Here is a 15,248-nt window from a genome sequence, read left to right as displayed (position 1 = left end):
ATGTCTGTCATGACTGTTTTGGGCACACTATGAGTAAACATGTTTGTGTTGTGCTAACATCATTTCCTTAGGAAACTACATCACAACTTCTGGGCAGCCCACTCTGAACATGGCCAGCCAGGGTGGTTGTGTTCTTTTGCACTTGCCCCCAAATGATTCTTTGCTGCTCTCCTAGGAGTAAATGCATTGCAGGGGTAGTTACCAAGTTCTGCTGCTCACTGGGCCTGGAGCATGGCCGGCCCCCTGGTTCCATTACGTCTTCACCAACTTTTACTTGCAGATGGTGTCTTTCACTGCCTAAGCTTGGCTGTCCTGAAACTGGATCTGTAGACCAGGCTGCTCTCACACTCAGGTCTGCCAGCCTCTGCCTTCTGAGTACTGGGATTAAGAAGGTGTGTACCACCACACCACGCTTTAAGCTTTTCTTTAATTCCTTTTCACAAGTTGGAAATTTAGCTGGGTGGGATCTTGTCCTGAGGTCACCACTCCCTTTATTCCATTTCTTAATCTTTTTATCGCCGTGAACACGGGACTTAGCTCCATTCCACTTCCTGGTGCTCCTTTTCATTATAAATCTTGAGTTAACACTAATAACCACATGACAGAGTCTATACTAGGCTGACAGTGGAATTAATCCAAAACTCTTCAATTTAGCCTCAGACAGACTGTTTGGACAAGGGCAAAAAGCAGCCACATTCTTCACCAAAATATCACAAGAATGATCTCTAGGCCAACATACTAACATTCTTCTCTTCTGAAACCTCTTGAGCCAGGCCCCTACAGTTCAAATCACACCATTGTCTTCCATGTTCCTACTAGAATGGCCCATGAAGCAGCAATTAAAGTGTTCCACTGCTTTTCTAATCCAGTCTCAAGGTCCATTTTTCTTCAAACAAGAGCACGGTCAGGCCTATCACAGCAATACTCCACACCCAGTACCAACTTCTGTCTTAGTTAGGGTTTCTATGCTGTGAAGAGACACCATGGCCATGGCAACTCTTATAAAGGAAAAACATTTAATTGGGGTGGCTTACAGTTTCAGAGGTTCAGTCCATTATCATCATGGTGGAACATGGTGGCATGTAGGCAGACATGGTGCTGGTGGAGCAGCTGAGAGTCCTACATCTTGACACGCAGGCAACAGAAGTGGTCTGAGACACTGGGCTTGGCTTGAGCATATGTGAGACCTCCAAGCCCGCCCCCACAGTGACACACTTCCTCCAACAAGGCCACACCCACTCCAGCGAAGCCACACCTCCTAACAGTGCCACTTCATATGGGCTTATCGGGGCCAATTACATTCAAACACTTGGTAAAAGGTAATGCAGGGTGGGATAGGAAGCAGGCCTGCCTTGATTTCCCTCAGTGATGGTCTGTGATGTGGAGTTGGAACCTGAAATAACTCCTGTGACCCCCTAAGTCATTTCTGGTTGGTGTTTTTAACTACAGCAACAGAAATGAAGCCGGGACAGCAGTGCTTTGTCTTTTTCCTTCTCTTCTCCCCCGTCCAGTGCAGATGGAATCCACGGTCTCATGCATCCCAGGACTCTACTCTGCAGCCCTCTCTGGCTGTCTTCAAGGCAGTTTCTGTTCTTGGGCAGCAGTGTGACAGGACCATGGGCTGCTGACGATGAAGACGGAGAAGGTCAAGGACATCACAGCTCAGGAGCAGATGTCACACTAAACAGACACCCACATTATCACTGCTGCCCTTATCACCACTGTCTCAAACCCTTCCCGAAGGATAGCACGTGTTTTCATTTAGGCAGTGTTTCCTTTGGAACTTGCCCACAGCTACCACCTACAGGGGGTCCTGAAATATCAAATGCACACTTTGTAGCCTGGCTTGGGAGTCACTTGCCCCTCTGTCTACTCCTCTTCCATTTCTACCTTTTCTGAAGTCTAAGAAAGAACAGGCATTCTTCTTCTAAAGCAGTGGTTCTCACCCTTCCTAATGCTGCGACCCTTTAATACAGTTCCTCATGTTGTGACCACCAACCATACAACTATTTTCATTATTGCGTCATAACTGTGATTTTACTAGTGTCATGACTTGTAATGTAAATGTCTGTGTTTTCTGATGGTCTTAGGTTACCCTAAGGTGAAAGGGTCATTTTTTCCCCCATAAGGGTTGCAACCCACAGGTTGAGAACCACTGTTCTAAAGGAGCAGGTCACCAAGAAGTTCAATAATGAATTACAAATAATATCCCTGTAAGAGAAATACTGTCTGTGATCATCACTTGGGAAGATTTCTTCTGGTAGGACTAGAAGAAAGCCTCTACCTGGGGAACTTAAGCCAATCAAAGGGTTGCCCGGAACTTCCAGGGGCAGCACGACCACTCCATGCAGGCAGCCTGTACGTGCCTCGGCTCAGGTCTTGAGGAGCATGGTGAGTATTGCCCTGCTATCCATTTGGATAGCAATCGAGGCATCTGATGTCCTTTTTTGGTGGACCTGTGTTTCCTCTGCTCTTGCTTTTGCCCATTATTTCATTTCATGTAACCTCTGCTGAAGTGCTAGGCTTTCCTTCAGGGTCTGTTTTCTTGATCACCTCACCAGACTGATTACAGCTCAGTCCTGGACGCTTCAGCTTCTTTCCAAGCTGTTCTTTATCTCTAACTCCTGGATACTGGTACCCTAGTCCAATGCTTTAGAATAACAGTTCACTTGGACTCATACCACCGTATCCGAGGCGACCTTTCTTTAGAAGTATCTTGGGATTTCTATTCCTGTTTCAATGTACAGTTCCACATCACAGTCCATCACGAAGGAAGTCAGAGCAGGAAGCTAGAAGCAAGAACTGAAGCAGAGGTCATGGAGGAATGCTTGCTCCTCCTGGCTTGCTCAGCTTGCTTTCTTCTACACACCAGGACCACCTGCCCAGGGATGGCATCACTGATAATGGGCAGAGCACACTACATCAATCAATAACCAATAAAACACACTACACGTTTGTTAACAGGCAAACCTTAGGGAGGCATTTTCTGAGAGTCCCTCTTCCCAAATAACTCTTTAGTTGTGTCAAGGTGACAATAAACTAGCCAGGACAAGATGGAAGGATCGACTGGAGGAAAATGCTCAGACTGTACCCAAAGCCAGAGCCTGAGATGCTGACTATCACAGGACTGTGTGACAGAGGCTTGGGTGCATTTGGGAAGGTCCTGAAAGCACCCCAAATTCAATCATTCTTACAAAATGCTGGTGGGGGGGGGTAGGAGAGATGGCTCAGCAGTTAGGAGCACCTGTTGCTTTTGCAGAGGACCCGAGTTCCATTCCGAGCCCTCAAGCTGGGTGACTCACAACTACTTATAACTCCAGCTCTAGAAGATCTTACGCCCTCTTCTGGCCTTCATGGGTACCCACACACATGTGTACATAATATATAATTCAGAGATTATTGAAAAAACAATACCCAGCCCCAAACAGTGATAACCAACTCCTAAAGGTGAGAAGAAACCGTAGACTACAAGGCAGGCTAAAGAAAAGAATGCTCCCCAAATGGAACATGTACTTTGATTTTTCTTAGTAAGTACTCACTCACAGACTACCTATCTTCTAACTTCTTCCCAACATTCCTTCAGTTGGTTCCAGGTGGTTTCTGTTTTTCTTTTCTTTTTTTTAAATTAGTTTCCACAACTGTCTTTTTATAGCTTTTCACGTTATACAATTAACTCATTTATTTTCTATCACTTGCCTTTAAAAAAAGATTTAAAGTTTGTGTCTGTGTGCATGTGAGCACACATGCATGAATACACACACACCTGAGTGCCTTCGGAACCAGAGGAGGCATCGCTGGCCTGGAGGTGGAGCTACAGGCGGCTGTGAGCCTCCAGGTGGGGAGCTGGAGCTGAACTGGTGTGTCCTAGGACAGCAGAGCTCTTAACCTCCCAGCCATCTCTCGAGCCTTCTTTTCCTTGTCTTAATAAATATATTTACAATAAACGTTTTTAGGTGTAGGAGTGTGGCTCGGGGGAGGGTGCCTGCCTGGCATGCACGAGGTGCTAAGTTTGATCTCAGCAGGAACACCAAAAACAGCCTGGAAGCAGATCTGTCCTCCAGTACACAGGTTTGATGGACAGCACGCCCACAGCCCTTTAGTGTGAAGATAGAGTTTTATATTTCACTGAGTAATAGGCATACTTAAAAATACCACCAAATAGACTTTAAAGACCCAAAAGCCATCTTTTAGATTACATTTCTAACAAGTTCATTATGATTAAAGAATATAAACTGTTTGAGACTGATACTTTGTGGCACAGTATTGCTGAAGTTTTGCGAACATTCAAATTTACCTAAAACATGTATGTTTGGTTAGGAGCAGGCATAACTATTAAAATTTTTAAGAGGCTGAGTTGTGACTCAGATGTAAGTTGTGAAATCAATTTAGGGGCTCACAATCAGCACTGAAAATAAGATGGGGCTGGAGAGATGGGTCAGCCATTACGAGCATGCACTGTTCTTAAAGAGGACTTGAATTCAGTTCCCAGCACCCATGTTAGGTAGTTTACAACCACCAGCAACTTCAGCTCCAGGGAATCGAACACCCTCTGCTGGCTCCCATGAACACATCCACATCCACATAAATAAGAATAAACATAAATAAATAAATATAATAACAGGAAAATACTTATGACATTTTATTTCACAAATGCACATGGTTATTTTTCTTGGCTTGCATATTAAATGTATTTTTATTATGTGTGGTAGTCATAAAGATTGAAAGTTACCCATTTAAAGCAAACTGCTAATTCTGCACTTTAATCATTCAAATTGGTGTTATTTTGTTTGAGTTATGATAGGGGTAAATTTCAATAAGGAAGAGCTTCAGGTTGGGGAGATGAAATAGGAGTATGTGTGTGAAAATAATAGAACTATCAAAGAAAATAGTTTAGATGCACAATTAAAGACACATATTGTAAATAAACCACCCATTATGATTGACAGTTTGGGAATTTCTCTTTGTAAGCTATTACCTTTGATTTATATATTTTGAAATTTTAATGTTAAGTACATATATGTGCTTAAAGAAAACCTCATCATTGTCGCAGAAGCCCATCCCCCTGAGTTTGATCCAGTTGTTTCCTGGAAGCCATGGAAAGAGCTGGATGTGATGGCATGCACCGACAGTCCCAAGCCTCACTCTACAGTCCAGACAAGAGTGAAGACAGAACAATCAAAGAGGCGTCCAGGCCAACCAGCCTGGAGCATCAGCACAGCCACAGAATCCAGACACCGCCTCAACAGAGCGCAAGGTGACAAGTCACAGCCAGATGTTCTCTTGACTTCCACAAGGTGTGGTACACACGTGCCCACACTCTCTCTCACACGCCAACACAAACAAAATGAAACCAGCAGGAAGGTGGGGGGTAGATTTAGTGGAGGAGCTGAGCGCAGGACAGCAGGTAAGACTGCATGAAGACAAGCCAGCAGGCCTACAACTCAGCTCATCCTTTTTTTAATCTTTCTGTATTTTAAAAAGAAAATGAGGTCAATTATGAATTTACCTTTGGGTATATCTCTGACTACATTTCAAATACAACTTTTGGTGTGTACAATTCTTATTTTCAGAATAGTCTTCAATATGACTTTGATACAAGTTATTTAAAATCATGCTTAAAAAATTTCAAATCATTTGGGCATTTTGTCATTTCACTATAAAGTGGTTAGATAATATATATATTTTTTCTTTTTGAGAACTGAAATGTTCAAGCCTTAAAAACTGTTCAGTGGTGGCGCACGCCTTTAATCCCAGCACTCAGAGATAGAGCCAGGTGGATCTCTGTGAGTTCGAGGCCAACCTGATCTACAGAGTGAAAGGCGCCAAAGCTACAGAGAAACCCTGTCTCAAAACAACAACAAAAACCCAAAACAACAACAACACAACCCTATTCCACTGGGGACAAGCTATTTCTCTATTGATTTGTTAATTACATTGTTCAAAGCTCCATGTGCTACTGCTTTAATCTAATGTGCTTACAATAATGACAATTATTTCTCCTTGGGGGAGGCATTGTTTTAGGGTGAATTTCCCTTTCTTCTAATACTTTTTTTTTTTTTTTTTGAGCCTTTGTAAGCATACTTCCTACTCCAGGTTTGTGAAGAGCGTTTCTTTTTTGTATCAGGAATTCCCCGTTCCCCTCCGCCTGGCTCTGAGTCACTGGACTCCCCTGGTTTCTCAGGCAGCCCTGGTGCCTGCACTTTCTCTGACACCTTTGCTAACTTAGAACACGATACACTCCTCTTTAAAGTCTGCTAGGAATACAACTGAAATGTTTCCTAAAATGCTGTTCTCGCTCACACTTCAGCTCACTTTTGGAGTTGGCAAAGCCTCTGGATCTTTACTATAAATACTTTTAATCCATCCTCAGACGCAGGGAGCTTTCAATATTTATTTGCTCATTTTTAAAGAAGAAAGTCTTAAGAGATGCAAAGCAAAGGAAGGAAATCTCCATCAATCATGTCACAGTTTCACCCCAGCAGGCAGGGAAGAAAGGTAAGGGTTTTAATCCAATGACCCACGGATGAACCACTAACAGAAGAGTCATCATTCTGTGACTTTTTTTTTGAGACAGGGTTTCTCTGTGTAGCCTTGGCTGTTCTGGAACTCCCTCTGTAAACCAGGCTGGCCTCGAACTCACAGAGATCTGCCTGGCTCTGCCTCCCGAGTGCTGGGATTAAAGGCGTGCGCCACCACCGCCCGGCTTCATTCTGTGACTCTCACACTACTCACTACACACAACCAGTGTGACTTCTGCTGAGGAGGGTGCTGGGCCTTGTCTCTCCAATGTTCACACCAGGAGCAAACCTGACGACCCCCTAAGCCACTCTTCGGGCCCAAATGATGAGGGCGACAGAGAGACGACAAGAGAATCTAACCTCCTGACTTCTTATTTCTTCTGGGTTCCGGCTGTGCTCTGGAGCGGGAGGGGGCCATGTGAGCGTATTCCAGCCTCCCACGCACGTCACAGACTGCACTTTCACAGGAGCCATATGAAAGGCCTTCAGTGTTGATCTTGAACCCCGTCCTTCCTGCGTGGCACCTAGCAAGAACTCGGCAGCAGAGTGGCATTGCTCTTTCCTCCTTCTGAGTGCCTCCCAGCCCTGTAGGTGGTAAAGCTGGCATGGAAAGGGAGGGGCTGCGCCCCCAAGTGCTTGCTTTGGATTTCCAAAAGCAGTATTTTAGGATGATTAATCTGCACTTGCTGTACACATACAATTGAAGAGGACTGGTAGGGACTTCTGAAGACCGTGGTCTGCTGGGAAGTATGTGGTCAGCGTTCTGGGTGCCAAGAGTACTGGTTCTGGCTCAGCCACCTGTGTACCCTCCTACACTAGCACCCATGCTACATCCTATTACTCTAGCATGAAAACTGTACAGCTACTAATTACAATGACCACTTTTAGGAACACATTGAGTACTCCCTATAGAGGATGGATATACAACAGACTCAACCATGTTTCTTCAAATCATATAATAAAAGACCGCAAGATGGACAGATAATAGTTAATCTACAGTATGGCAGCGGCTACCCCCACAACAAGGAGGTTTGGACCATTACAGCTCCTGAGGACTTTCTCTAGAATCTTCTCACTGCCTTGACTCACACAAGAAAAAGCTGGAAGACACATACATACATGTGTCTTCCTGGACATTTATTTTTATGTTCTTCTGACATTTATCCCAGAGCAGGTTTCATCATACTGCTGACCTCCGCAGACGCTCCAGTCATATGCTGATACTTGGTTTGACCAGGCTGCTTAGCTCTTAATACATTCCTCCTCCTAATCCCCAAGTCTTTAACAAACACCACTGTCCTAGGTGCTGGACAGGACAGCACTCAGTTACCTTTAAAAACTCCCACTAAGTCTGGATGTGGTGACACACTCCTCCAATCCCAGCACTCTAGAGGCAAAGATAAGATTTTCTCTGAGTTTGAGGCCAGTCTGGTCTACAGAGCGAGTTCTAGGACAGCCAGGGAAAACCTGTCTCGAAAAACAAAGAAACAAAATTCCCACTACGGTCACTTGAGGCAAAGCGACTTAATACTGTAGTTCGGTCTCTGTCTTCTTCCTCCTCTCTTCGTCCCCGTTCTCCTCTGTCCCTCCTCCCCTTTCCTCCCCATCCCCTCTCCTGTCCTTTCCTCTAGGATCCTAGGACCACATACCTGCTAAACATATGCTCCACTATTGAGCCAACATGCCCCGCCCCTTACTTTCTTAGGAGAAGTTTCCCAAGTTACAACCGCTTTGATCTGGTTCATTCAGGAGCCGATCAATTTGCCTGGCAATCTTTAACCTCCCTGGGTTTCTTTTCCCATATTTCCTGGGAAATACATGGTTCTGAAAAGAAACGTCACAGGGAAGAAACAGTTCTGATGCATTTAGGGGTTGACAAGCTGCTGTCCGTCCCTTTTAATTCAGTTATCTTGTAGAAGAAATGCCACACACACACGAGTGAAAGGAGGTGGTGAGATGGACACTAAATTATGAAGTGTTTCAAGCATTAGGAAAATGAAGAGAGGTGACTGGTCCTATGTAAATAGTTGAAAACAAGTGAGGGGAAGGGAGAGGAGGAAGAAATGTCCACTCTCCTCACAGAACTGACAGGAAGAGTCGGGGTATAGGAACTCGTGAGTGACAGCAAGAACTGCTGGACCAGGAAAATGGTTGTGAAGCGAGCCTCAAACACAAATGCGCTCATAAAGAAGCTTTCAACTGCATCAACGGAAAGCAAGCTATTCGGGCGAATTATTCAGGAGGGGCAGCGGTTTTTTGTTTCACAGATGGGAAGAAGACTTGACTATTATCATAATGAAACAGGACCCCAATGTTTTCATTTTCAGTTCCCTCTGCACCCAAATCCAAAGGACATTCCATCTCTGATGTTCTATTGTTCTCCAGACCCAACCTCTAGGATGTGGAAACTTTGATGATGCTCTTGGAAACTGCTTCTGCCTGTCTGATGCCAACCTCTGTGCTAGGAGAAGCTGCAAGTTCAACCCAAAAGCACAGGGCTTGGCATGGGGAAACGCTCATTACAACTTCTCATTAGCTCTGTCTCTTGGGGCCTCCGTGGCATTCTTGAGCGTGACTCAGTCCCACCAGTCAGGACGGACGGCTCTTGGTTAATCTGAGCTGAACCAGAAGGAAGGCTCTACCAAGATGGGGACAAACGAAGCAACACATCTTTCAGGGACACAGTAAACAAACTACACGGAATTTTCTTGACTCTTATCTCACGGTCAACCATAATAGCACGTAAGCCTCATTTAACAAGCATTGTGGAGCACGCACTGTATTTCCGCTCAACATTTCTGAATTCATTTCTCTTCACGATCCCTTTAGCCAGGTACTACTGCCATTAGTCCTGTTTTAAAGTAGGAAGCTGAACCACGGGGATGTGAGAAAGTTGTTAGAATGGCCAGGAACAAGAATCGTTCTAGAAGAGCAAGAATGGACCAAATGATGCTCAAGGTTCTGACTCCAGGAGCTGTGGACATTTCTGTGGATTAAAAAGGACTGCACCGCTTGTCTCAAAAAACAAACAAAAGAGCAAAAGACTTCACTGATCCAAATAACATATAAAGTGTAGCTCACAATACTGCAGCAGCAGCAGCAGCAGCTTCCAACGTGGAATGACCCGAGCCTACCTACGGGAACGATGCTAACAGTGAGCAAAGCTGGTGGGTACCTCGGGACTGACTGTGCTGTCCCTGTAATTTTTTTTTTTTTTGGTAAGTCTAAAATTAAGGTAATTCATGAGTCAGTTCAGAAAAAAAATAGACATAAACAAACAAACAACAAACCCTGTACTATTCTTTTTCTTTTAAGTGAGAAGAGGGCTCAGCTCATAAAACCTCTTGCTGTGCAAGCCTGATGACCTGGGTCCGGGACAGCACCGGCTCCCCAAAGTTGCCCTCTGACCTCCACATGTGTGCCATAGTATATGTGGGTGCATTCTCTCTCTGCTCTCCCCCGACTACTCCCACAGTAATGATGATGACGATATAATAATAGAAAGTATCTATGGGGCCTCCACAACACTGGGCGTTCTGCATGTGAGAGAATGGTAAGGTCTCCCTCCATTAGTGCTCACTTAGCCCCACAGACTTATGCTGGGTTTAAAGGCAAATTGGAAACTATTTGCTGGAACATCGCCTCACAGCATGCCTTCTTATACTCGGATTATATTTCCTAAATTCTGAAGAAATCTTTGCTTCCCCCCTTCTGTGCATTTTTGATGCTGAGCTGTTTCCGGTTTTCCCACACTCCTGCCTGTCACAAAGAAGAAACCACAAAAATGCAGCAAAGCAGAATTTGCCCCAAGAGCTGCAATTCCATCTCGGGAGTCGGCGGGGCTTCCCTGGCAGCAGCAAGTTCAGGGCAGCGAGCTGTGCCTTCAAATCTCCAGCCCTGCCACCCAAGTCCAGCTCTTCACGAGCACCACCCAGACCCCCCCAGGCCCATGCTGGAGCGTCCACAAGGAACACATCAGCAGATTCAACATTTGCTTCCAAATGGTTAGCTGTGAGCTTCTCAGAGCTGCAGAGTGTCTTCAGCATCCATCAGAGGACGATTACCGCTCACTTAGTTCCTGTTTCTCGCCTTACCTCTGAAGCAGGTGATTCCTGCCCCAATATTGCAAACGAGGAGATGAAGGCCAAGAGATTAAGTAACTTGCTCAAAGTGTCAACCAGGAGAATGGGTACTGGGGGAGGGCTCGGGAGGCTGCACACTGGGGCTGCACTCGTCAGGATCTGACTACGTTCTGGGTGCGCCACCGGCACTCACCTGCAGCCTTCCCTGCCCTGCCCTCACGCTCCAGGGAGCACGAGGTCACTGCAGCGGGACTCTCCTGCTCTTCAGTGCTTAGCAGGCACTGAGTAAATATTTGCTGAGTAAATGAATAAGGACAGCAATATGATTAAGAGAGCCACAGGGGATTGCTTTGACTCCAATCTACAATTTGATTCACCCTCCAAAGGGGGAAAAGCAGTACTACATGTCTGGAGTTTCGAAGATTGAGCTGGCGAAGGACAGCCGAGTGAGGAGTCTTAATGAGAAAGAGCGATACATAAATAGCTCTAGATATCCTATTTAGTATAAAATAGGCGGCCTACAAAAGGCATCAGAAACACCACTGCTTGACTAGTGCTGATGAAGTTAACTGCCTGAACACAAATGTGCAAACAAGGAGAAGAGGAGGGCTGAATTGGACAAGAAATGGAAAGGATCTGATTCTGCAGAGTGAGCGAGAGCAGACACGCCTCCTTTCTCCAAGGCAACAGTTCAGGACCATTGTCGGGTGCACCGTCTGCAGCTCGTGACAGAGGCTGGCAGCGCGGCTCAGCAATAACCTTGAACCCTGTAGATTCCCCGACCCAATTACCAGGGAACCTGAAAGCACAGTGGCTGCCCCTCCCTCAGGGTAGAGCCAGACACTGCAGGGTTCAGTTCCTCCCCAGGTGATTCCAATTTGCAACCATGGCAGAGTCCCAAGTTTGGCACTGTTCTTCATCAGGTGGTGTGATCTCAATTCAAATGGTCTTGAAGGCGTCCTACGAGTTTAGAACTGATGTAACATTGGAAACTGCACATACCATTACAGGAAACTTACTTGGACCTCTGGGATGCTGCCTTTCTGAGCCCTTGTTTGTGATTGGATTGGGGCTTGGAGACCAAGGTGGAGGAACTTGGAGGTGGCACCACTTTTTGTGGCAGGGTGTTTGGCTTCTGGCCACCAGCTGTGGCACTGGAAATTCTGCAGCCCGCACCATTATTTATTGTCCATAAACTGGAGTTAGGTAGTGTCTGGCTGCCAAAGATTGCCTGTAAGAAAGAAGAAAAGAAAATGATCGATGGAGAGCTCCTTCACCACCCGTGGCTGTACACAACTGATCTGCAATCCTGAAGAGGCGCAGAGAGGAAGGGAAACCGGTAAGTAAGTGTTGGGAGAAACTCCCCTAAGGTTGCCGGACAGATCTGGGTTCAGAGAAGAGAGGTGTCTCAAAGAGGAGTTGCCAGGGGCTTTTGAAAACACCGACTGAGGAATCAAGGCAGCCGGGCGCCGTGGGTTAGCTAGTACACATGAACAAGGAAAGCATCTGCTCATTAGCTCCCCACGCTGTTCAATTCCACGAGTGTTTAGTGAATGTCCTCTCAGGTCAGAGGGCAACGGCCCGGCCCCACGGCTGGGATGCTAGACTACTTCAGTACTGCTCTAGAAGGTCTGCAGGTTGGGGGGAAGCAAAGATGCCCATGTGGCCAGGGCAACCTGCACAAACAGTTGGGGAACTGAGGCAGGAGCAGAAACTAGGAGCCAAGCCATGCCTGACCTTGAGGGCTAGTTTCAAAATCCCAGCACAGTGACACCTCACCCACCTAAAGTTTAACAGAAGATGTAAGCCTGACAACACAACAAGTTTACTCTACGAACACATCACCCAATGAGTGCAGGACCGACACCGGGTACCTTCTGCAAGAGGTGGGCCTGTGGAGACCCCAAACACCACCTAAACATGGTGACAGCCACACAATCTGCATGACACAAAGGTACATTTCTTCCAAACGGATGCTTAGAATATTTTTTTCACTTTTATGTATATGTGTGGTATACATGTATTTATGTATTCATGTTGCAGGTGTATGGCACTTGTGTGTGTTTGTGTGTGTGTATGTTTATGTGCATGTGGAGATCTGAGGGTGATATTGGGAATCATCATCCTTGATGGTTCTTCCATTTTATTCACTGAGGCAGGGTCTCTGAAATCCAGAACTCAGTGATCTGGCTAGCATTACTAGGCAGCTTGCTCCATGATCCCCGTGTCTCTGCCTTCTAACTCAATTACAAACTGGCCACCACTCCCACCTGGCATTTATATGGGTTCTGGGATCCAAACCTGGGCTCTCACATTTGTAAGGCAAATCCTAATGAAGGCTGTGTGACTGCTCAAGGTCTGGGCTGCCACCTGGGGCCAGTTGGAGTCCAGGGACCGTGGTGCAGCTAGGCTCACGCCAATCTGCGAGACCTGTGCTGCCACTCAGGCCCCTGGTGAAATCTGGGCCCAAGCTGCTGCTGCTGGCCATGTCTGAGTCTGTGGTTCTGCAGCAGCTGGGGTCTGTGTTGAGGTCCACTGCCCATGTTACACAGGGACCCATGTGAATCAAGTGTTGAACCACGTGTTGAAGCTGGTACCAGGGCTGTGCCTAGCCAGCCCACCCCCCACTAGCCAGGAGAGAGCTGACCCCAGCCATCACTGGCCCTGGGATAATGGGCCTGGATGACCATGACAGAGGATTGCTGACATGACTCCTGACCTGAGGGGGGTGGTGCCAACAGCCCAGACTGACTTGGCTACCACCAGGCCCACATCCAGGGCTTTGAGTTGGCACTCCCCAACATCTACCCCACCTGTGGCCTGCTGGAGTGAGTGAAGGGACTGGCCCTGTGGAGTCACAGCAACAGGGTCTCTGCAAGGAGTTTCGGTGAGGGTCCAGTATAGATGGTGGACCAGAAGTCAGAGGCCTTGAACCCGACCAACACCACATTACACAAGGTACATTTGCAAGTGACGCTGTTTGGACGAAAGGGTCTCCTGCATGACACACAGCAGCTCCCAGTGCCACTGAGACAAATGAAGAGGCAGGAAAGACGGAGGAGCAAAGGGGTTTTGTGGTTGCTGTTGTCTGCTTTTGTTTTCATTTTTTTAATTAATATTTTTCCTTTTTTAAAAAAATAATTTATTTATTTGTATTTTATGTGTATTGGTGTTTTGACTGCATGTATGTCTGTGTGAAGGTGTCAGATCCCCTCCCTGAACAGGAGTTACAGACAGGTCTGAACTGCCATGTGGGTGCTGGGAATTGAACCTGGGTCCTCTGGGAGGGCAGCCAGTGCTCTTAACCACTGAGCCATCTCTCCAGACCCTTAATTAATATTCTTATTTGTATTTATTTTTTATTTTTCCTTGGGAGGGGGATGCTACAAGGATGAAGGAAGGAACTGGGAAATGAGTGGGAATGGGGTACATGATGTGAAATTCCCAAAGAATCAATTAAAAATTATGTTTTGTTTTGTTTTTTAAAGATGAATTGAGGCTGTGGGAAAATGTCTAGCGCTTCTTCTCTATTCTATGACTCTGAGATGTCCCATTTTTGGGAACTGAGTCCCAAAGTCTGGCTAGGGAGATAGGACAGGGACTGAGTTGAGGGCTCTGTGTAGAGGAAATCTGTTGACTGAAATGCTTGACTGAAGAGAGGATGCTAAGGTTTGGCTGTGGGACCAGACTGGGTCACAGTGAGAGACAGGGAGACCCAGAGACGGCAGGAAAGAGGGCAGCTTTGCTCATTTGTGCCTGGGCTCAAATGCTATTCTGATGGTCACTATCGGGCAACCGCTTCCAGTCTCCTAACCCCTCGGAGCTTCACTGTCTTGCAGGCGGTTGTAGCTGCTTTGTCGGAGGGTGAAAGAAGACCACACAGATCACTCTGGCCCAGGAACTCAACAAAGGTGCCTGGAAATTAACCAAAGCATCGCACGCGCGCGCACACACGCACACACGCACACATACACACACACACACACACACACACACACACACACGGACACTCAACACACACTCATTCCTTCCCAAACCTCGTCCTCAGTTTATGGAGGAACCGAAAAGCACACAGCCCACCTATCCGTAATCCTCTGAGAATGGTAGTTGGTTATGCATTTTTCCAACATATTTTTTCTGGTCTTATGATGATGCTCACTAGTTGGGAACGCAAACTCTTAAAATGAAAACATATGTTTAGGTTCTCAGATCATATTTACTCAATTCTTTCTGGCAGAAATAATCTTTTCCTCTTCTGAACACTTATAAACATGTATCCTTGTGGCTCTTACCAGAGTTAGTCCATTCCACCATGTGTGGTGGCCACTTACAAACACAGTTTCAAACTCTTTTCTAAATAGTGCACAATGGAAATGTCTGGGTTTGTTTGTTCAATTCTCCTCTTTTTTTATTGTTTGTGTTTAAAGTTTTTCAGCCGGGTGGTGGTGGTGGTGGTGGTGGTGGTGGTGGTGCACACCTTTAATCCTAGCACTTGGGAGGCAGAGGCAGGCGGATCTCGGAGTTTGAGGCCAGCCTGGGCTACAGAGGGAGTTCTAGGACAGCCAGGGTTAACATTGTGAGACCCTGTCTCAAAAAATAAACCAACAAAGTTTTTGAGAGGGAGTGTGTGTGTGTGTGTGTGTGTGTG

At 46.3% G+C, this 15,248-nt stretch overlaps 1 protein-coding gene across 43 annotated transcripts in view; it reads right to left on the bottom strand.

Moving 5' to 3' along the window:
- The window catches only part of Ttll5 (tubulin tyrosine ligase like 5), a 249,942-nt gene that overhangs the window by 36,178 nt on the left and 198,516 nt on the right, over window positions 1–15,248 (bottom strand). For all 43 annotated transcript variants that reach the window (XM_042260944.2, XM_042260947.2, XM_042260948.2 and 40 more), the window contains one exon: window positions 11,620–11,831. In XM_042260944.2, the coding sequence (XP_042116878.2) occupies window positions 11,620–11,831 (212 nt within the window). The remainder of the gene's footprint in view (window positions 1–11,619; window positions 11,832–15,248) is intronic.

The sequence above is a fragment of the Peromyscus maniculatus genome, chromosome 14, assembly GCF_049852395.1.
Source record: "Peromyscus maniculatus bairdii isolate BWxNUB_F1_BW_parent chromosome 14, HU_Pman_BW_mat_3.1, whole genome shotgun sequence".
NCBI lineage: Eukaryota > Metazoa > Chordata > Mammalia > Rodentia > Cricetidae > Peromyscus > Peromyscus maniculatus.
The sequence above is the reverse complement of the archived record's forward strand: the minus strand, read 5'-3'. Positions and strand labels throughout refer to the sequence as shown.